At 49.1% G+C, this 18,753-nt stretch overlaps 1 protein-coding gene across 4 annotated transcripts in view; it reads left to right on the forward strand.

Moving 5' to 3' along the window:
• The first annotated feature begins 1,741 nt into the window (after positions 1-1,741).
• The window catches only part of EBF2 (EBF transcription factor 2), a 191,344-nt gene continuing 174,332 nt past the window's right edge, over positions 1,742-18,753 (forward strand). For 2 of the 4 annotated variants that reach the window (XM_085632771.1, XM_085632772.1), the window contains exons 1-4: positions 1,742-2,298; positions 15,004-15,160; positions 17,448-17,511; positions 17,988-18,043. In XM_085632771.1, the coding sequence (XP_085488897.1) occupies positions 2,168-2,298; positions 15,004-15,160; positions 17,448-17,511; positions 17,988-18,043 (408 nt within the window). In that variant the 5' untranslated portion in view covers positions 1,742-2,167. The remainder of the gene's footprint in view (positions 2,299-15,003; positions 15,161-17,447; positions 17,512-17,987; positions 18,044-18,753) is intronic. The other 2 variants (XM_085632769.1, XM_085632770.1) reach the window with 1 other exon arrangement.

Raw genomic sequence — 18,753 nt, forward strand, 5'->3', positions numbered from 1 at the left:
TCAATCAATCAATCAATCAGTGGCTTGTATAGCGCAGCCACTCACCCATAAGGGGTCTCAAGGCGCTTAGGGAGAGGGGGGCTGCTGATTCGTCTGGGTTCAGTCGAAGAGCCAGATCTTGAGATCCTTGCTGAATTGAGTCAGCGACGGGGATTGCCTGAGGTGGAGGGGCAGGGTGTTCCTGGTCTTGGCGGCTAGGTAGGAGAAGGATCTTCCGCCAGTTCTTGTCTTGTGGATCTGAGGGACGGAGGTAAGGGCCAGCTAGGCGGAATGGAGGTGTCTGGCATGACGTAAAATGCAAGGCGGTGGTTCAGATATGCTGGTCCACAGCTGCGGCCCGTGCACTTACGAGCGGTGTGGCTGGGAGAGGGTATTTCGACAGTCGACGATGAGGGAAAATTAAATAAATAATTAATTTTCCCTCGTCGTTGTCTGTCGAAATCCCTGCTCCGACCTGAATGGGCCACGGCTGCTGGTCCAGCATTGTGGAAGGCTTTGTATGTGTGAGTGAGAGGAGCATTTGTTCTCTATTTCCTATCCTAACAGCCACTTCAGCTCAAACAATTACTTCCACATAAAGCTCCAGCATCTTTTCATGGATCTCCCGACTGCTCGTCTTCAGCTTTATTCAATCCTCTGCGTTTCGATTTTTTATCCTCCTCTCTTATGATGACGCCTGCCCTTGTGGACTTTCACCAAGATGTGTTTGCTTTTTCTTTAGCCATTTCTATTGTTTTTTATATTTTACCTTTGTTTAATATTTATCTTTGACCTCCAGCACAAGAAAATAGAACTGTTCGTAGTCAAGTTAGGTATTATACATAGAGCTGTCATTCCATTGGTTACTGTATGTGTTACTTTTTTCATCCCATTGGCTATCTTCTGCTTAGCTTCGCTGGACTTGCAGTTGTTCTTTTATCTTGACTGCTGCTATTCAAATAAAGCAGGATTAGAAAGCATAATATTCGCCTCCATGTCTTTAATAAAATTAAGACTTTCCTTTATATATTACTAGGAAAATCCACATTACTGTTTTGGGTAAGTGCGAAATGTTAAACATTGACAGGGTAGTAGATTCCCCTGCTGTTTTTTTTTTCTTTGGTGTGTATAAGTGTTACATAATTGATTTGAATATCGGGACCACTCTTAACGTTTTTGTACTAAAAAAGATAATACATATTTGTTTACTACTACTTTCTAATTAATCTTTCAGGATCAGTGATATCACATTGTTTACTTTAAAACATATACAACAAATGTCCAAATGGCAAAACCACGTTCCTATGCACCCTCTTTGGAATACAGATCAATCCAAGAAGGACTCTTACAATGCGGTGGGGAGCTGACGTCCTCTGTCTATGTCGATCACAAAAACACACACTTCAACGCTTGGCCGCCCTGCCCGCTGGTACTTGTAGATGGATGCAACACGCCCCCTTGATGCTTGTTTCCACGAGCTCGCGCTGATGAGACGCTGTTCGTGTGTCTGTATCCCCGCCCCCTGCCTATCAACACTATTTTCTATCCCGCATGCATTTGGGGGGCGCTCGATATGCCTATCAGGAATGCCCTGCCTCCTGCATGCTAAAGAAGAACTCCCGGCGTGGCCCCTCCCCTCCCTATCAAGACAGCTCCCTCAACGGCATGCAAATGAGGCGCTCCTAATATGGCCTTGGCCGCGCCCCCTCCTGGCTGCAGCTCATTCATGGGGAATAGCTGGCTTCCCGGCGCCCCAGAGTCCAGTGCAAGCAGCTACAGCGCCTGCAACAAGACAGCCTGCTCGAAGGGGCTCCTACCCACAGCTGCAGCGCACAGAGCAGGACCCTGTCTGCAAGGATGAAGACACCCACAGCAGGAGAATAACGCCCCCACCCCCCGGACAGCAGGGACTACAGACCCCCACAGCATACAAGGACTCCACGTCTCCTTCTCCACTACACAACAAGGCATCAAAACACCACCCAGAGCACAACACCAGCCCAGCCGAGCAAGGAAGTCACAACCCGCCACGCATCGCGACTCACACAATTGCTCACTCCGGTCGTTTCTGTTTTGAATTAGTTTTTTAGGGGTGACTTTTTGCCTATGTGATTTTCGTGCTTTTTACCCACTTTTTTAGGGAGACTGTTTTGGTGGATTTTTTTTGTTAGGCTTGTTTTTTACATAAATGTTTGGGATCCAGGACACTCTGGGAAGAGGACCCCTTCTGAAAGAGAAGCCCCTGTCGGCTGAGATGGATTCAGTCCGCTCCTGGGTCCGGAACGTGGGGGTGGTGGATGGCATCGTAGCCGCACAGAGGTAAGCAGCGGGTGTCACTCTTCTGGGAAGAGTAATGCATGCCGTTGGCTGAATGTGATGGAGGTCGGTTCGGTGCACGCGACGTATACGTGCCCCCCGCTCCGATGAATGTTTGGAAATGAGTGGGGCGTTCTAGGACCACCTTTTATTGCCAGATGGAAGGTTATGCTCACATGACCCCTATTATGTCCAGTCTGTTTGCGTTCAAGGGACATGCACTACTGGAAATGTCATCAAATTAAGTTATCCATCCATCCAATCACATACGAGCACATAGTACCCCAGTCCTTGTTAAAGGGACATATTCTGTAGTTTTGAATACTCCGAAGCGCTCCCTATGTGACATATAGTGGAACTGTTTCGCAGCGACAGAAAGCGATTAGCAGAGGATCACATAATTTGGTAAAGCGGGGAAGCCGGGATTAGAATCCGTGTTTGGCTGCAGGTGACCCTCCCTGGTATTAGCAGTCACATGGGTATCACTAGATCTATAGTTTTGGGTGCCATGTTTGAGTGTTTTGAACCTAAAAACGCTCGGACGCCCTCTTTATATAGTCGAAAAGAGAGGTGTTTGGGTCTCGGAGAGGCGAGGAAGGAATCGTAGGAGGAGAGGTGTATTGCCCATGCCCAGTTGCAGGATCCAGCGCCACGAAGGCTGGGTTCCTGCAGATTGGCGTGTAGTTTTTAGGACTGTCAGCATCAGGGCAAACTTCTCCCGTGTTTGGATTGCTTCTGGGGAAACGGCAGAGGCTCAGCTCACCCGCTCGGGCTCCAGCGAGCCCCACTCCTGGCAGTGCTTGGTGAGCGGCCAGGGCCTCTGGGATGGGAGGGGGTGCGGTCATTCCTCTCAGGGCTGCTGGCGGAGAGGCAGATGGTACCAAGTCTGGGAACAAAAGGGCCGGAGCTGTTCACTTGTCAGAAAGGCATCTCCGCACGGCCAGTTCTCTGTGCTGGAGCAATGGTGGGACGGAGCCATCAGTTTTGGGGGGGGGGGGGTGACCCCCCTCCCCCGTGCAGTGTGTGGGGTGGATGCATTGTCTGCGAGTGCAGTGTCTCAATCACTGGCGTAGCAAGTGTGTCATAAACCCTCGTGCAAGCAAGGAAAATGTCCCCATGCCGCAGGTTTGTGGCAGCATGTAGCCATCCCTGGGCCACGGTGGCACTGCTCCAGCTGCACAGGTGCCAGCTTCGCCCTTGGTTTCAGTGTGTTTGAGGATGCGACCGCCGTTCCAGTGCTGTGTGGGAAGCTGTGTCTGCAGGGATGTGACCTCAGTGCTTTGTGGAGAGTAGTGTCCGTGGTGCTGTGACCTCAGTGCTGTGTGTGGGTGCTGTGTCTCTGTGTGTCTAAGGATGACCGCCCCTGTACTGTGAGGCGTGCAGTATCAGCGGATAATAACTCCCAGTGCTGTTTGGAGTGTTGTGTCCGCGTGAATGTGACCTCAGCGTGTCCAGGGGTCACTGCTCCCGTGCTGTGTGAGTTGCAGTTTCTGCGAGGATGTGGCCTTTTTGTGCTGTATGGGGTGCTGTGTCTCTGTGTGTCTAGGAGTCATCGACCCAGTTCTGTGGGAGTTGCAGTGCCTCGGTGCATCTAGGGGTACTGGACTCAGTTCTGTGTGGGCTGCAGTGCCTGCGGGGATGTGACCTCTCAGAGCTGTGTGAGGTGCAGTGTCTCTGTGTGTCTAGGAGTCATCGCCCCAGTTCTGTGGGAGTTGCAGTGTCTCGGTGCATCTAGGGGTAGTGGACTCAGTTCTTTGTGGGTTGCAGTGCCTGCGGGGATGTGACCTCTCAGAGCTGTGTGGGGTGCAGTGTCTCTGTGTGTCTAGGAGTCATCGCCCCAGTTATGTGTGGGTTGTAGTGTCTTCGGGGATGTGACCTCTCATGGACCTATGGGTTGCAGTGTCTCCCTGCACCTAGAGATATGTCTCAGGGCTGTGTGGGTTGCAGTGTCTTCGGGGATGTGACCTCTCAGGGCTGTGTGGGTTGCAGTGTGTATGGGGATGTGACCTCTCAGGGCTGTGTGGGTTGCAGTGTGTGTGGGGATGTGACCTCTCAAGGCTGTGTGGGTTGCAGTGTGTGTGGGATGTGACCTTTCAGGGCTGTGTGGGTGCAGTGTCTCGGTGCATCTAGAGGTAGTGGTCGCAGTTCTGTGTAAGTTGGTGTCTGAAGGGATGTGACCTCTCAGGGCTCTGTGGGTTGCAGTGTGTGTGGGGATGTGACCTCTCAGAGCTGTGTGGGTTGCGGTGTGTGTGGGGATGTGACCTCTCAGGGCTGTGTGGGTTGCTGTGTGTGTGGGGATGAGACCTCTCAGGGCTGTGTGGGTTGCAGTGTCTGCAGGGATGTGACCCCTCAGGGCCATGTGTGGGTTGCATGTAGGGCAGTGGTCGCAGTTCTGTGTGAGTTGTCTGCAGGGATGTGACATCTCAGGGCCCTGTGGGTTTCAGTGTCTATGTGTGTGTGAGGGTCGCCATCTCTATTCTGTTTGAGTTGCAGCCTGTCCGGGTAAAAGGACTCCATGGGCTGCTGACTGGGGTGCAGTGTTTCGGTTGCCTGGGGTGGACGTCCCTGTGTGTGAGTTGTCTGCTGGATGTGACCTCTCAGTGCGTTGCGGGTTGCATTGTGTCGGTGTACCATGGGTCCCAGTTCGGTGCCAGTTGCAGTGTCTGCGGGGATGTGCCCCCCTGCTGTGTGGGTTGCAGTCTCTTGGGGTGCCTTAGGGTGGGCGTCTCTCTTCTGTGTGGGTTGCAGCGTCTCTGTGTGTCTCGGGTTCACACTCCCAGTTCTGTGCGAGTTACAGTGTCTGCGGGGATGTGACCTCTCAGTCCTGTGTGGGTTGCAATGTCTCTGTGTGCCACTGCAGTTGTGTGTGAGTTGCAGTGTCTGCAGGAATGTGGCCTCAGTGTTGTGTGGATTGTTGCAGTGTCCTGTTGCTTCTAGGAGTCCTCGTTCCAGTTCTGTGCGGGGCGCAGTACTCGGTGCGCCTAAAGGTGTCCGTCGAAGTGCTGTATGTAGTGCAGTGCCCCAGTGTGCCGGGGGTTTTGACCACCACAGCTCCGTGTACTGATGTACGCCTTATGCATTGATTCAGTGGGAGTGCAGTGGGCTGTTCCTGCCACCCTGGGGCTGTATACGGGGGGGGGGGGGGGGCGTAGACTGACTCGGTGTGTTTCTAGACATTGCCCACTCCCAGCGCTGTGTGTGTGGTGGGACCATTCCACCCCACGGGCAGTACTGGGGTGCACTGAGCCCTCATAGCTGTGCGTGCACTATCCACCGGTGCAGTGAGCTCTTGCTCGACGGGGTATTCTGGCTGGCTGGTTGTTTTTTGTCTTGTTTTGCAGTTTTATATAGCGCGAACTCGACCCGAAGGTAGTGGAGCGCTTTACATGAGTAACAAATACATTACAAATGGACAAATTCACTTTTGGAAGGCATGGGGAGATTAAGTGATTTGCCCAGAATCATAGGATATTGAGCCGAGGCGCCGAGACTTGCCCAGGTTTCCCAACTTCACGGTTGGCAGCTCTGGCCCTTACGCCACATCCGTGTGCTTTAGGGAGATTGTCTACCGCCGTGTGCCTATGCTCTGTTTTTGTATGGTTCTGTTGCCGAGAGGGCTTCTGGGCCTCTAATGTTGTGTGCAGTGCGCCACAGTGAGGAACAGTTTATCAGGTGTTGGTGTGGAAGGAGGGGGGCGGGGACACAGTGAGGAGCAGCGGGTTCTAGAGTCTACAGAAGTGTGCCTGGGGGTGAACTGTCCCTCCCGGTCCTTAGTATGTGGCAGGCAGAACACTCTGCGCAGGGGGTATACCGCCTATAAATATTAAGGCACCCCACAGATTGGCAGAACTGTTCGATCTCAGACTCTCAAAATGAAACTCCGAATCAGTAGGGTGTCATTCTGAACAAGCGAGATTTAGTGGCTCGTCGTTTTGTCAGTCAAAAAAGCTGGGGCACGGCGATACATGTGAGGTGCGCAGGATCACAGTTTTGTGAAGCGGATATCTCACACCTACCCATTCTAAAGGCCACAATTCCCTAAAGAAATGAGAATCCGACATATTTTTAACTCGCACACTCCACCAGCGTAGAAGGTCGAAGCAATAATTTGGGGTTCTGGGCAGGGTAGCGGTTTGAAGGACGTCAATGCGCTTTATGTACAATCCTACACTTTTGTCAGTGATGTACAAAAAAATCCCACAGCCGTAAAAGGAAATTAATATTTCTACCTGCTAGCAGTTTCAGGAGCTGGAACTTTAAGCAGAATCCAAAAAGTAACTTTTTTCCGTAGATTCCGTTAAACTCTGTTCTAACAAGAGAACAGGGCGCCGAGCAGCAATACGCAAAAGCGACCAGTGCGACTCAAATTGCGCGTCTTGTTTTACTGGGTGCTCCCAAAGTATAACTGTACTTACTGATTAAACTCACAAACCCTCTCATTACACGCACTCGTGAAATCCCGGCCTTTAGCTGCACAGTCTACCCACAGCACGGGTCAAACTTTAGAAACCTGGCGAGCCGAGGAGTCACGTGTTACAAGAGCTGGTAGAAAGTGCGGCACTGATATCTTGAACCCAAGGGGTTTGCTTATAGAGACAATGTACATTCACCACCTCTGCACGCATTTAGGAGTTCTATAGAGCCCCGGCCCTATACACACGACGCAGAATTGGCACTAGCGCCGCTGTAAGTTGTTGTGTACAGGAATTTATGTTTTCAGAAGCCGTTTTCTGACATTTGTGCAAGGAAGAAAACGGCAAAAAAGTTTTACAAGTAAAGTTTTCGTCAGTGTTTCATAGAACTTCCGTTTTTAGTCTTTGCATGTAAACAGTCAAAGGGGTCAACATTATTTATTTCAGTTAATGAAAACCAAAATTCTGTATGTAAACAGTATGATACAAAGAAGCCATATATGCATGTGTGATGTAGAAACACACAATATACACGTGTGTGAAATGCACAATGCTATCCTGGTGCAAACATATCCCTCAGATAGATCGATATCTAGCTTTTTAGCACAGCAGTGACCACATACATAGAAGGATGGACTGAGTGATACAGAAAGAGCAATATAGCACCACGAGGCCATGCATGCCGCTGAATGGGCGCTACACAAGTGCCAGTAGAATAACAAACCGTGTCGTTCCATTTCTCTTGCTGCTGTAGTGCATGAATCCTCCCTAACCGCAATCAGCTGATTTGATGGAAGTGTCTGCCACGATGAGCGACAGTCAGTAACAACCCTGGGTTTCCTGTGACATGCCACCCTACAATAAGAAACTTCACAAGTTAGGCGCTCTGCGTGTGTCACGGGACTCGGCGCTCGGATCCGTGCCCCGTTAAGCGAGGACAGCCGGGGAGAAATGACAGGCCACGGTCAGGTGTCCCTGCTTAGGTCCTTGGACACAAAGCCCACGTGTGCAAGGGGCGTGCGGGTCCAAACACAGCCTGGCGTCACCGGCTGGTGACACAGGTATCTGTTCACGATCATACGATCTGTAAATATTGTACGCGGTCGGCGACAGCCCTTCACTTTGCGGAATTTTAATGTAAATATAAACACAAGTCCTGTCTGTAGAACACGGAAGCGACTGAGGCGTTTCTTGTGTGTCATTTGTCTATTTCCGTGATTTTCACGTATCCATTCATTAATTCATTCATAAATGTTGTCTGCCTATAGGCTTACAGTTACCCCTCAAGCTGTTTCCTTTAAAGTTCAAAGACACGTTTTTTAACAAATTATACAACTAGTATATTATTTAGAATGTGTCGACTTTTGTTTTCAATCGAATAAATACATTTATTGTCTAACTATAAAAATAAAAATCTAAGCATTCTCTAAGCAGCCGGTGACTGTCTCAAAGTCTTCCCCGGAGTTGTGCGTTTGTCGGAGCGTTTTACAAACCCGACATGAGATTTAAAAACAAGCCCAGCCGCGCGATCCTTTAAATGTCCCGATCATTCGTATAATATTATTCTATTTAAATATAGGGCGGCTCGTTCAATCAGTGTCGAGGTGTTATTTTTCAAGCGGCGCCTCGCTGACGCCACTTTTGTAAATTACCGTTAAAGATGTATTTGCCGAGTTCGAGTTAAAGGGGCTCGAAATCAATCATAAAAAGAATGCCCCGGTCTTTCTACAAATTGTTAGTCTCAAATCTAGTGGGGTTGATCCAGAGATATCTAGAGAGTACAAGAATAAATGTACTCAAACACACACACAGACATATATAGAAAGACAGGGGGCGTAAAACAGAAACACACGTATTTTATTGTACTTACACAAATGCACTTTAAGTTTACATCAGTGAAAATACTGTCTCAAAATGCAAAATGTCCACTTTTTAATGAGAATATATATATATATATATATATATATATATATATATATATATATAATATAATATATATGGTATATACACTTATATTGTGTACATCTCTCTCTATATATATGTATATATATATACAGATTTATATATATACACACACGAGCACACTTATATTGTGTGCGTGAATACACACATAGATATGAGGAGTGTAAGATGCTACTTATTACCAGTGATTATTGCTGAATGTGGGGAGGGGCTAAAATAAACGAAAGGCTTAAGGGGTCGTGACGCTCATTCCTTCCTCAATAATGGTAATAAATAGCATATTAAATTCTGCTCATTTAATATATGACTTAAGCGCTATAATTCTATATTATTTTACTTTACAAAAAGACTGAGGATGCCTTGCAATCATTAGGAGATTTCCCCCCGTTGTGCATTAATTGTAATATGCAATGTTTGAGGCAGTATACAGTGTGCCCTCTGCAACACACTAATGAATATGCGTTTATTAGTACTCTTCATCTAAATAATCGTGCTATTGGGCCATATTTATTTTCACTGCCATGGTGTGTGTGTGTGTGTGTGTAAAAAGCAATCAATAAATACACAAACCTTTCGTCAGAAAAGTTGTTTTACTTTTCTTGTCAGACATGGGCTTGTACAAACATAATATATCATTATTTGTGTGCGTGCTTCCAAAATGCGCACGCAGGTACAGATGCGCTCGCGCAGAGGCGCGCGGGCTCCCACGTGCAAAGCTCGGGTAAATAAACGGCGCTCGTGCGCATGTGACGGATTCCTAAGTTCCGCTCGGTGACAACATTCACAGGTGATCTCGGCTCAGCCTGTCAGGAAGGGGCGGCGGCTCTTCCTCTAAACATCACTGAGGCGCCGTGTGACCTTTGTCACAGTTTGTGACCCGGCGTGCGCGTGTCTGCAGAGGTGTATCGAGCACAGTAGCTTTCTTTTAATGCTCTGCCAGGCTCTTGAGTTCTCTGTCAGCGCCCAGCTTCAGGGGTGCACGGACACACATGCCATAGTCTCAGTGCACACGTCCTCGTGCATGCACCTTTCGGGGTCCATCAGGTACTCATGCAGCGGGGCGCCCAGACAGAATGATTCAGGGGTACACCTATCACGTAGACGCACGCGCGTGCACGCTAACGAAACCCTCCCTTCTGGTGGGTGTTTGGAAAGAATATTTAGCACTTCGGGGAGGTGTTTGGATACACGTGTATTTATTTCATAACGGTCACATATAAAGTTTTGTGGAGGTCTGTAGGCAGGGGAGCGTATTTAAAAGGAAACGTTTAGCACTCTCACAGATGACCCTGTTTAGGGCCGTATTTATTCGCTACATGTACCTATTTGGAAGTAATACATTTACGGTCGTACTGATCTACATACGAAGTGTGTATATGTAATTCTTTCAAATGTTGGGAATCACTCTGATGTGTACCGAACAGACATTTTGGCCTTGCTGTAGACAGGCGGCGATAATGCCTAGACGTGTACAGACTTTGTGTACCGGCTGATAGCTCTGTTTTTAAATATATATACATTATATAAAACAAATGTGTACTCGCAGCTTAGTTGTCCAACGCAAAGGCCATGTGTCACCTCCCACCATCGCTGCAAGAGATAGAGTTTATATTAGTAAGTTTACGGATAGGGAGTGGAGACCCCATGCATTTACGTACATATAGTATATAGCACGTACTCCCAGGCATATCCATCCCTCAATGTACGTGTGGTTCCCTAGCTTTGAGGTCCCTCAATCAATCAATCAATCAATCAATCTATCTATCTATCTATCTATCTATCTATCTATCTATCTATCTATCTATCTATCTATCTATCTATCTATCTATCTATCTATCTATCTATCTATCTATCTATCTATCTATCTATCTATCTATCTATCTATCTCCCATGCATAGCAAGGCCATACAGTTACCTGTCTTTTGTCGATGGATTGTAACCGTAGCTTACTTAGCACGGGCGGGTAGAGAGAGTGTTTGAGAGTTGTCAGATGACTTGCACCTATAATGCATTTTAGTGCATTGAAAGCGTTATATAGCCTGTGCAACAAGTCTATGCTCTGTCGGAGGTACATCACTGCTGGGGTCTACTTAGCAGAGGTGGCAGAACGCCCCCAGCCACCGACAAGAAGCGTATTTCTGAGAGCACAGATTGTGGCACGGATCACTGCCCCTTTGTTTACAGTTAAATGTAGTGCATAAAATCCATCCACCCATGCATAGCATCCATCCATCTGTCCGTCCGTCCATCCATCCATCCATTCCTCCCTCCGTCCATCCGACCATCCATCGTGCATCTCGGGGATGTGCTCTCCCGGAGGCAGGGACCCCCGCAGACAGAGGCAGTGTTTCCGAGCGCACAGATGGGGTGCACAGATGCAGCGCCTCAAGTCAAGTTGCTCCGAACCGAAGTGACAGTAAATTACTCCGAGGCAGGCTGTGGCTGTTAATGCCCTTCTCTCTGAAGGTTTAATTGATAGAAAAATGACAGCGCTTACGGCCCGGGCGTCCTAATGTTTAAAAGCTTTCTTAGCAAAATGAAACAAAATAAAAACGGAGGAAGGTCACCGGCGACGCCGCCTTTTTAACTCTGTGAAAGGCCTTTTCCTGCGCTCTTTGTAGGACGCTGCATTCCAGATGCATACATTATCGAACTGGTACCCACGCCACAAAGTTACTTTATATGACGTCGAACGAACACATTCACATTATACTGTAAAACGGTGTCTGAGAAAATTCAGTCTCGAACAATTTCCCAAGCACGCTCAGCTACGTTTATGTATATACTTTAATTTAGATGTATAGATATGGATGTACAGATGTGTTTCTGGTGTGTGCCCTGTACATGTCGACGTCTCGAGACACGTATGCAGATAGGCAGACATGCTTTCCAACTTCTAATCCTTTGTACTGAGTTGTTGTGTACGTTTGTAGGTGTGATGTACACGTCTTTATATTGTGCCATACACTTGTTTGTAGGATGGGTGAGGTGTACGTCTGTAGGATGTGCCAGGCACATGTCTGTAGAGTGTGTGATGCAGGAATGTAGGGTGTGTGATGTACATGTATGAAGGACGCATGATTTACCTGATTGTAGGTCATGGGTTAAGTATACTTATCTTTGATATTTGTGTCATGTACACGTCCACGATGTGTACAGTATCCTTAGGCAGAATGTTACTATTTTAAAACTTTTTTGAACTTTATGTCTTCTAAAATACATATCACCTCACTGTTTGTCATTACTCACCTAAAGCTAACTTTCTTGACACCTTTTCGTCCTCTTGCGTGTTGTCAGTTGTTGGTGTGTTTCGGTTTCTCGGTGTCCGTTCTTGGGTCTTCTCCCTCGTCATCCCTGGCTCCGACTCTCGCAGGCCCTTATTCACCTCTTAGAGCCAATCCTTGGAATCTGCCCCGGCAGGATCACTGCCCTCTTCCTTACACTGAGGGGGGCTTGTTTCTCCTGGTAGGGCCTGGTCATACCTCTCTATCAGGCCCCAGGCTCTCTCTCTCTCTCGCTCTCTCTCTCTCTCTCTCGCTCTCTCTCTCTCTCTGGGTCTCTCTTTCTCTCTCACGCCCTCTCCTTCTCTCGCTCTCTCTCTCTCTCTCTGGGTCTCTCTTTCTGTCTCTCTCTCCCTCTCTCTCTGGGTCTCGCTTCCCCTCTCTCTCTCTTTCTCCCCCTCTCCCTCTCTCTCTCTCGTCCCTTTCTCTCTCTGTCACGTCAGTCGCATCTCTCTGCCAGGCCTCCATCTCCTATTTTTTCATCTCTCCTTCCTCTGCTTTGGCGCATCTCTCCTTCTACGGCTGACATCTTTCTTGCAAGGCATTGTTTACCTGTCGCTGGAAGGATCTCTTTCCTGTTCCCTACTCTGTCAGGTGCTTCCTCCGCCTCTCTGTCGGATTGATCCATGTTTCCCTCTGTCGGGCATTAGTTACTCTGTCCCGCTGTCTGTAAGACCTCTGTCGGAGCCCTGCACTCTCTCTATCTGCCCATCTTGCCGCTATCGGCCAACCGATGTTGCCTCTTCCGGTCCAGTTTCGCACTGTCTGTCAGCCACGCGAGCTACTCTTTGGGAGGCCTCTAACTTTTTGTCAGTCTCTGACACCTCCTTCCCTGTCAGGTTCTGGTCTCTGATTCTCAGCCTCTGCTGGCATGTCTTCCCCTCTTTCTTCCTGGAACAGCCAGACCAGTATCTCCTGTCAGCTCTCTGCCCACGTGTCTGCCAGTGCTGTTTCTTCTTTCCCAGGGAAGCCTTGGGTCCCCTCTATATATACCAGACCCATGTACCATTCTCTGGCAGGGAGTGTTCCCTTTGACCCTGGTCTCCTTTCTGTCCCTGTCCGGCCACCGTCTTTATTTCTGTTGGCCTCGTTGTTCGGTTCAACGCAGGCTCTGTTCCCCTCTCTCTTTTTACCTGGCCCATTTTTACCCGTGTCAGACTCAGGTCAACTTCTCTGTCTGACAGGCCCTGGCCCCCATCCTGTAATGTACTTTCCACGTGTCTATAACGTTCTTGGTGCCCCTTTGTTAGACCCCGGTACCCGGCTCTCTACTGAGTCCTCAGTATGAGGCACAGGCCCTTCATCAATCCTTTGATTCTCTCCCCCACCAGGGCCTACCTTCTGCTTCTCCCTCTCTTCCAGGCCCGTGATCCACTCTCTCGCTCTCTGGCCCCTTCGGCCCCATCCCCGGGCTGGCCTTGACATGTCTTAACCCCTCCCCTTTTATTTGGACTATCTCTGTGAGGCCCTGTCTCTTAACCTGTCAATCCCTCACGCCTCTCTCCCTGTCAGGTCCTGCTTCCTGTTTCTAGCTCTGTCTTGCCTCTGTTCTCCTGTCCCTGTCAGGCCCTGGGGCCTTCTTTCAGTCGGCCTCTGTCCTTGTCCCTGACAGGCCCTGCTGCCTCTTCCTTGTCAAGCCCTGTTCCGATCTCTCACTCCACACCAGACCACTGTCACCCCCTCTTCCAGGACCCCGTCCATTTTCTCTAAGTCTCAGTTCTCCCTCTTGCTCTGACAGGGCCTGACGTTCCCCTCTTCGGCAGTCTCTGGCTCCTCTCTTTCTGACAAACCTTCCTTCCACATCTGTCTGTCTACTCCTGATCTCCCCTCAGTGCCTATTTCCACTCTCTCTCTTTGTCGGGCCCTGTTTTCTCTGTCAGTCCCGCTCGGGTTCTTCTCTCTTGGGCCCCGTTCCACTCACTCTCTGTGTGTCAGGTCTTTGTGTCTCTACTCTCTCGCTCTGACTGCTGCAGTTCTGCTCCCTCTTTAGGCCTTGGTTCTCCTCTCTCTGACAGGCCCTAGTTTCCCTCAGTCAGACACCAAGTTCAATCTCTCCTCTTCCTCCCTTGCTGTCCTTCAGCCCGCTGTCTCAGTTGGGCTCTGGGGTGAGCTGTGTCGGGCCCTGAATCCGCTCTCACGGTTCGACTCTAGCTTTGCTCTTGCTTCTTCTCACTTTGTCAGATCCTTGTTTCTTCCTCCTGAAGGCCATCCTCTGACAGAACCCAATCTCTCTCTCTCTCGAGCTTCGAAACTTGCATCTCTGTCGAACCCCGGATGAGTTCTCTGGGCCCTGATTCCGCGACAGAGAGCTATATATCTAGAGAGAGAAATAGAGAGAGTGAGTGGATTAGTGAGTGAGTGAGAGAGATGGGTGTAACTCACAGTGAGTGGGGCAACAATGCCTCACCCCTCTGTGCCTCCTCCCCCGGGCTAGACTCTCACTCGTTCTCTCTCTGGGGTTAGCTCTTCTTCCTGTTTATGCTCTACACTCACTCTTTGTACTCTGTTGTCACTCTCAGCAAAGATGTGGACATTGCCTATGCCCCACACCCAGCTATAGGGCTTCACACTCTCTGCTGTGTATTCACTCTGTACTCTGTGCACACTCTCAGCAGGGCTGTGCTCACTCTCAGTGCTCTAACTCACCCTCAAAGTGACTAGACCGCCTCTCTCTGCGCATGCGTGTACCCGGTGCTCCGTGCTCGCTTTGTGTTTGTACTTTGGCAGTGCTCTCCGCACACCCGATGTGGTGGCTGTACTCCCTTTCTATGCTCCGCACTGTGTCTTTCCTCTTTCAGGTGTGCTCTTTTGTGGATTTAAAAATACCATGTGACAACTCTCTATGTGTCCTTTGCTGATTACTGTCTGTCCCCTGTGCCCACTCCAACTGTGCTTGCTGCCTGTGTTCCCTCGAAATGCTTACTTTGTACTCGTTCTGTATGCCTGTTGTGTTTTCATTCGGCACTCTTTCTCTCTCTTCTGTCGGTCCTCTGCCGTGTCTTCACCTGCTCTGTTCCCTCTTTGTGCTCACTGCCTGTCTCTGCCTTCCACAGCGGAGTGGCCCTCTCCAGAGCTCACTTTGAGAAGCAGCCCCCCTCCAACCTCAGGAAATCCAACTTCTTCCACTTCGTGCTCGCCCTGTACGACCGCCAGGGGCAGCCCGTGGAGATCGAGAGGACGTCCTTCGTCGACTTCGTGGAGAATGACAAGGTGAGCGCGCGCCGCTGGCGTAGGCGTGGAGGGGCGTGGCCTCCTCTGGCCACCGCCTCGTGTATCTCGCGCGGCAGTGAGGCCTGCTGTCAACCGCTCTGCGCCACAGACGCCACAGGCCAGCACTGGGGCCTGAAGGACGCTAGGTACCCTCAGCGCCCCCACTCACTGCACACCGAGGGGGCACCGTGCCCTGGGCTGCATGGGGCCTGCAGGAAGCTGTGTACTCTCAACGCCCCCCGCTCACTGCACACTGTGAGGGGCACCCCTGGACTGCGTGGGGCCTGCAGGACGCTGTGTACACTTAACGCCCCCACTCACTGCACACTGCGAGGGGCACCCCAGGACTGCACTGGGGCCTGAAGGACGCTAGGTACCCTCGGCGCCCCTCGCTCACTGCACACCGAGAGGGGCACCCCTGGGCTGCGTGGGGCCTGCAGGACGCTGTGTACCCTCAGTGCCCCTCGCTCACTGCACACTGAGAGGGGCCCCCCTGGGCTGCATGGGTCCTGCAGGACGCTGTGTACACTCAACGCCCCTCACTCACTGCACAGGGAGAGGGGCACCCCTGGGCTGCATGGGGCCTGCAGGACGCTATGTACCCTCAGCACCCCCCACTCACTGCACACTGCGAGGGGCACCCCTGGGCTGCATGGGTCCTGCAGGACGCTGTGTACACTCAACGCCCCTCGCTCACTGCACAGGGAGAGTGGCACCCCTGGGCTGCATGGGGCCTGCAGGACGCTATGTACCCTCATCGCACACTGCGAGGGGCACACCTGGGCTGCATGGGGCCTGCAGTACGCTATGTACCCTCAGCGCCCCTCACTCACTGCACACTGAGATGGGCACCCCTGGACGGCATGGGTCAGAATGTGCTAGTATTTAAGGGGTATACAATTTGTCCACTTCTTGAGTAACATCAACACTTACAGGTACGAGGTTTGGCCAGTACTCACTAGTAAGATGACATTTATTTACTGCCCTTTATGTAACTAATTGCAATGATTTTTAAGTAGTCGTGCAATACAAATGTATCTCATTGCTAGTACTCAGTGCCTCCAGGATGATATTTAATCAGTACTGATGCTTGAAAAAAGATAGTTTTTATTATTATAATTTCTGAGAATTATAGTAATACCCACAGACTTCACAATTGCTCTTAGTACTCCCGAATGTTTAAGTACTTGGAGAGATGGTGTATATCTAGCATTCACTGGCACTCAGTATGTAGAAGCACGAGAGTTGGCCAGTATGCACATACATTTAACATTTATAGGCGGTGCGATAACCAAACCTCACAGGGGCCCACTCTCTGGAGATGTTTGATGAGGCCTGACCTTCTCACTACCTGCTTGGGGATGGCATTGGCCAAGTGCTTACAAGTACTTAGTTCTTAAAGGAATGTGATTGTTTGGAAATCCTGGGTAGTCAGTGCTAGGTGGTTATAAGGCTTAGTATGTACTCACCAGTACTACTCAGTCACTCCTAAGAAGGTAAAAGAGCTTACATGCCTCAATATTTAATGCAATCAATCACATTTTTTAGAATGTGGATTCAAACAAAATGCACTTGATTGCCATACACCAGGGGCCTCATTAGTTTACACCATTTTCACATTATTTGTCACCATTGTCAGTAGCTGTCGGGCCTGTCGCTTGCTACATTAAGGCAATTCCACCCACTTTTATTAATGTTTCCTAATACCAATAGCACATACAAAGCAGAAACCTTATAGTTTTGTAAAGTGATCTTTGTGCAACCTCTAAATCCATCAGACACCTAGCCAACAAAAAACCACAAGAATTGGCAAAGCCAATAGGTCTGGCTTGCATTTTGTGTCCCGGCTAAACATTTATAAAAGTCTGCAGAAGTGAGGAAACAAAACAACAACAAAAAGATTGCATTCTGTTAGTATAAAATGCATCTATGAAATACATATTTTAATCTTTGATGCTTTCGAGATGTAAAATAGTAACTCGTACTTGCCATTGCAAGTACTCGATTGGAGGCCGAATGAAACACCAAACCACCACTAGCATGCCGTGAGACAGTGATACTTCTCCAGATGGGGGCAATAGCCCACTCTGTGTATATTTTATACAATTGTTATCAATAGGTCCTGCACACTTCTGCGGTGTCAAGCCAGACCTAAAATGACCCATGACTGCAGGTATTCCATAGATACCTAAATGAGCCGACAGACATCTGCTTTGGAGCATTTGCAAAAACCTCATAGTCTGCCTGAAACGTTTACTATAAACTGATGTATTCTTCTCATTCCCAGGAGCAGCCCAACGAGAAAACCAATAATGGCACTCACTACAAGTTGCAACTCCTGTATAGCAACGGTGAGTGCATGTTCATGCGTGTGTTTTATCGGAGTGTGAGTGATTAGACTTATTAGACAGGATAAACTGGACTAACCAGAATTTACTTTTTGCCAGTGTGGCTGGTGGTGGGCATTGGCACTCATTTTTGGGGACCATTACTTTTTTGGGGGACCATTACTTTTTTTCCGTCATCATTTTGATCCAGAGCAAGAATTAGGTTTTCAGTAAAGTGAGAAAGAAGGAGGAAGAAAAAGATAGGAAAACTGTCAAAGTGATTAATCAGAGATTAAAAGAACGTGCAAGAATGAGATAAGGAGACACCAAGTCTCAAGTGTGGAAGAATGAGGCATGGGGTGGAGTCAAGAGTAGGTAGCCTTGGCATTCAGTAACACTGAATCTTGGCTGCACCGGAGGAGCATTTGTATATGGGGTAAGGGGCTCTCTTCCAGTTTACAATCTGATAATGTGTCTCACCTTCTCTTTGCTTCCCTCAGGTGTCAGAACTGAACAGGACCTCTTTGTCAGGCTTATCGACTCAGTCACAAAACAGGTACAGAGCGCTCTTCAGTGGGACTTCTTACTGGGTTGAGGGTTCTTCTTGATCACCAGGATCAGAGTTTAGTCCTGTAGTGCACTTCATATTTCAAGGACAGTTAGGGGAACTTGAGCTCTGTGCATATCCTCTCTGCCCTTCCCATAATAATGCCACAAACACAGGATTTAATAGTAATGCATGGCTGATTTATAAAAGAATGGATCAACTTGAAACTTATATATGGATTAATGTGTCATGCCAGTTGTATACCAAGAAATGACGAGGCTCCTTTGGAGAATGTGTTGTGGGGCCACTGGATCTCCCATTTCACAGATATTCATGGTCCTGAGGTTGAATGAGCCCCCTGAATCGTGAGAGACTCCCTGCATTGCTGGGGCTGCAGGGGTCTGCATTATACCACTGGTCACGCCTCCATCAGCAGTCTTCCAGTGGTGCCAGTCCAGAGCACGTCGATCGCAGCCTATCACCCTTTCCCTCCACCTCTGGCAATCTCCCATATTGCCCCAGTCCAGGAAGGACCACAAGACCTAACTTTTTGGGTGACCCCAGCACTCAAAAGAGCCGCCCCCCCATCGCCTTGAGACCCTCACGAATGAGTAGTTGACATTTACGAACCCTGATTGAGTCAATGTCACCTCACACCTCCTTGCATTTATGCAAGATCCTTAATCAGATGCATGTCACAACTTAAACAAAAATGCATC

The sequence above is a fragment of the Triturus cristatus genome, chromosome 11, assembly GCF_964204655.1.
Source record: "Triturus cristatus chromosome 11, aTriCri1.1, whole genome shotgun sequence".
Taxonomy (NCBI): domain Eukaryota; kingdom Metazoa; phylum Chordata; class Amphibia; order Caudata; family Salamandridae; genus Triturus; species Triturus cristatus.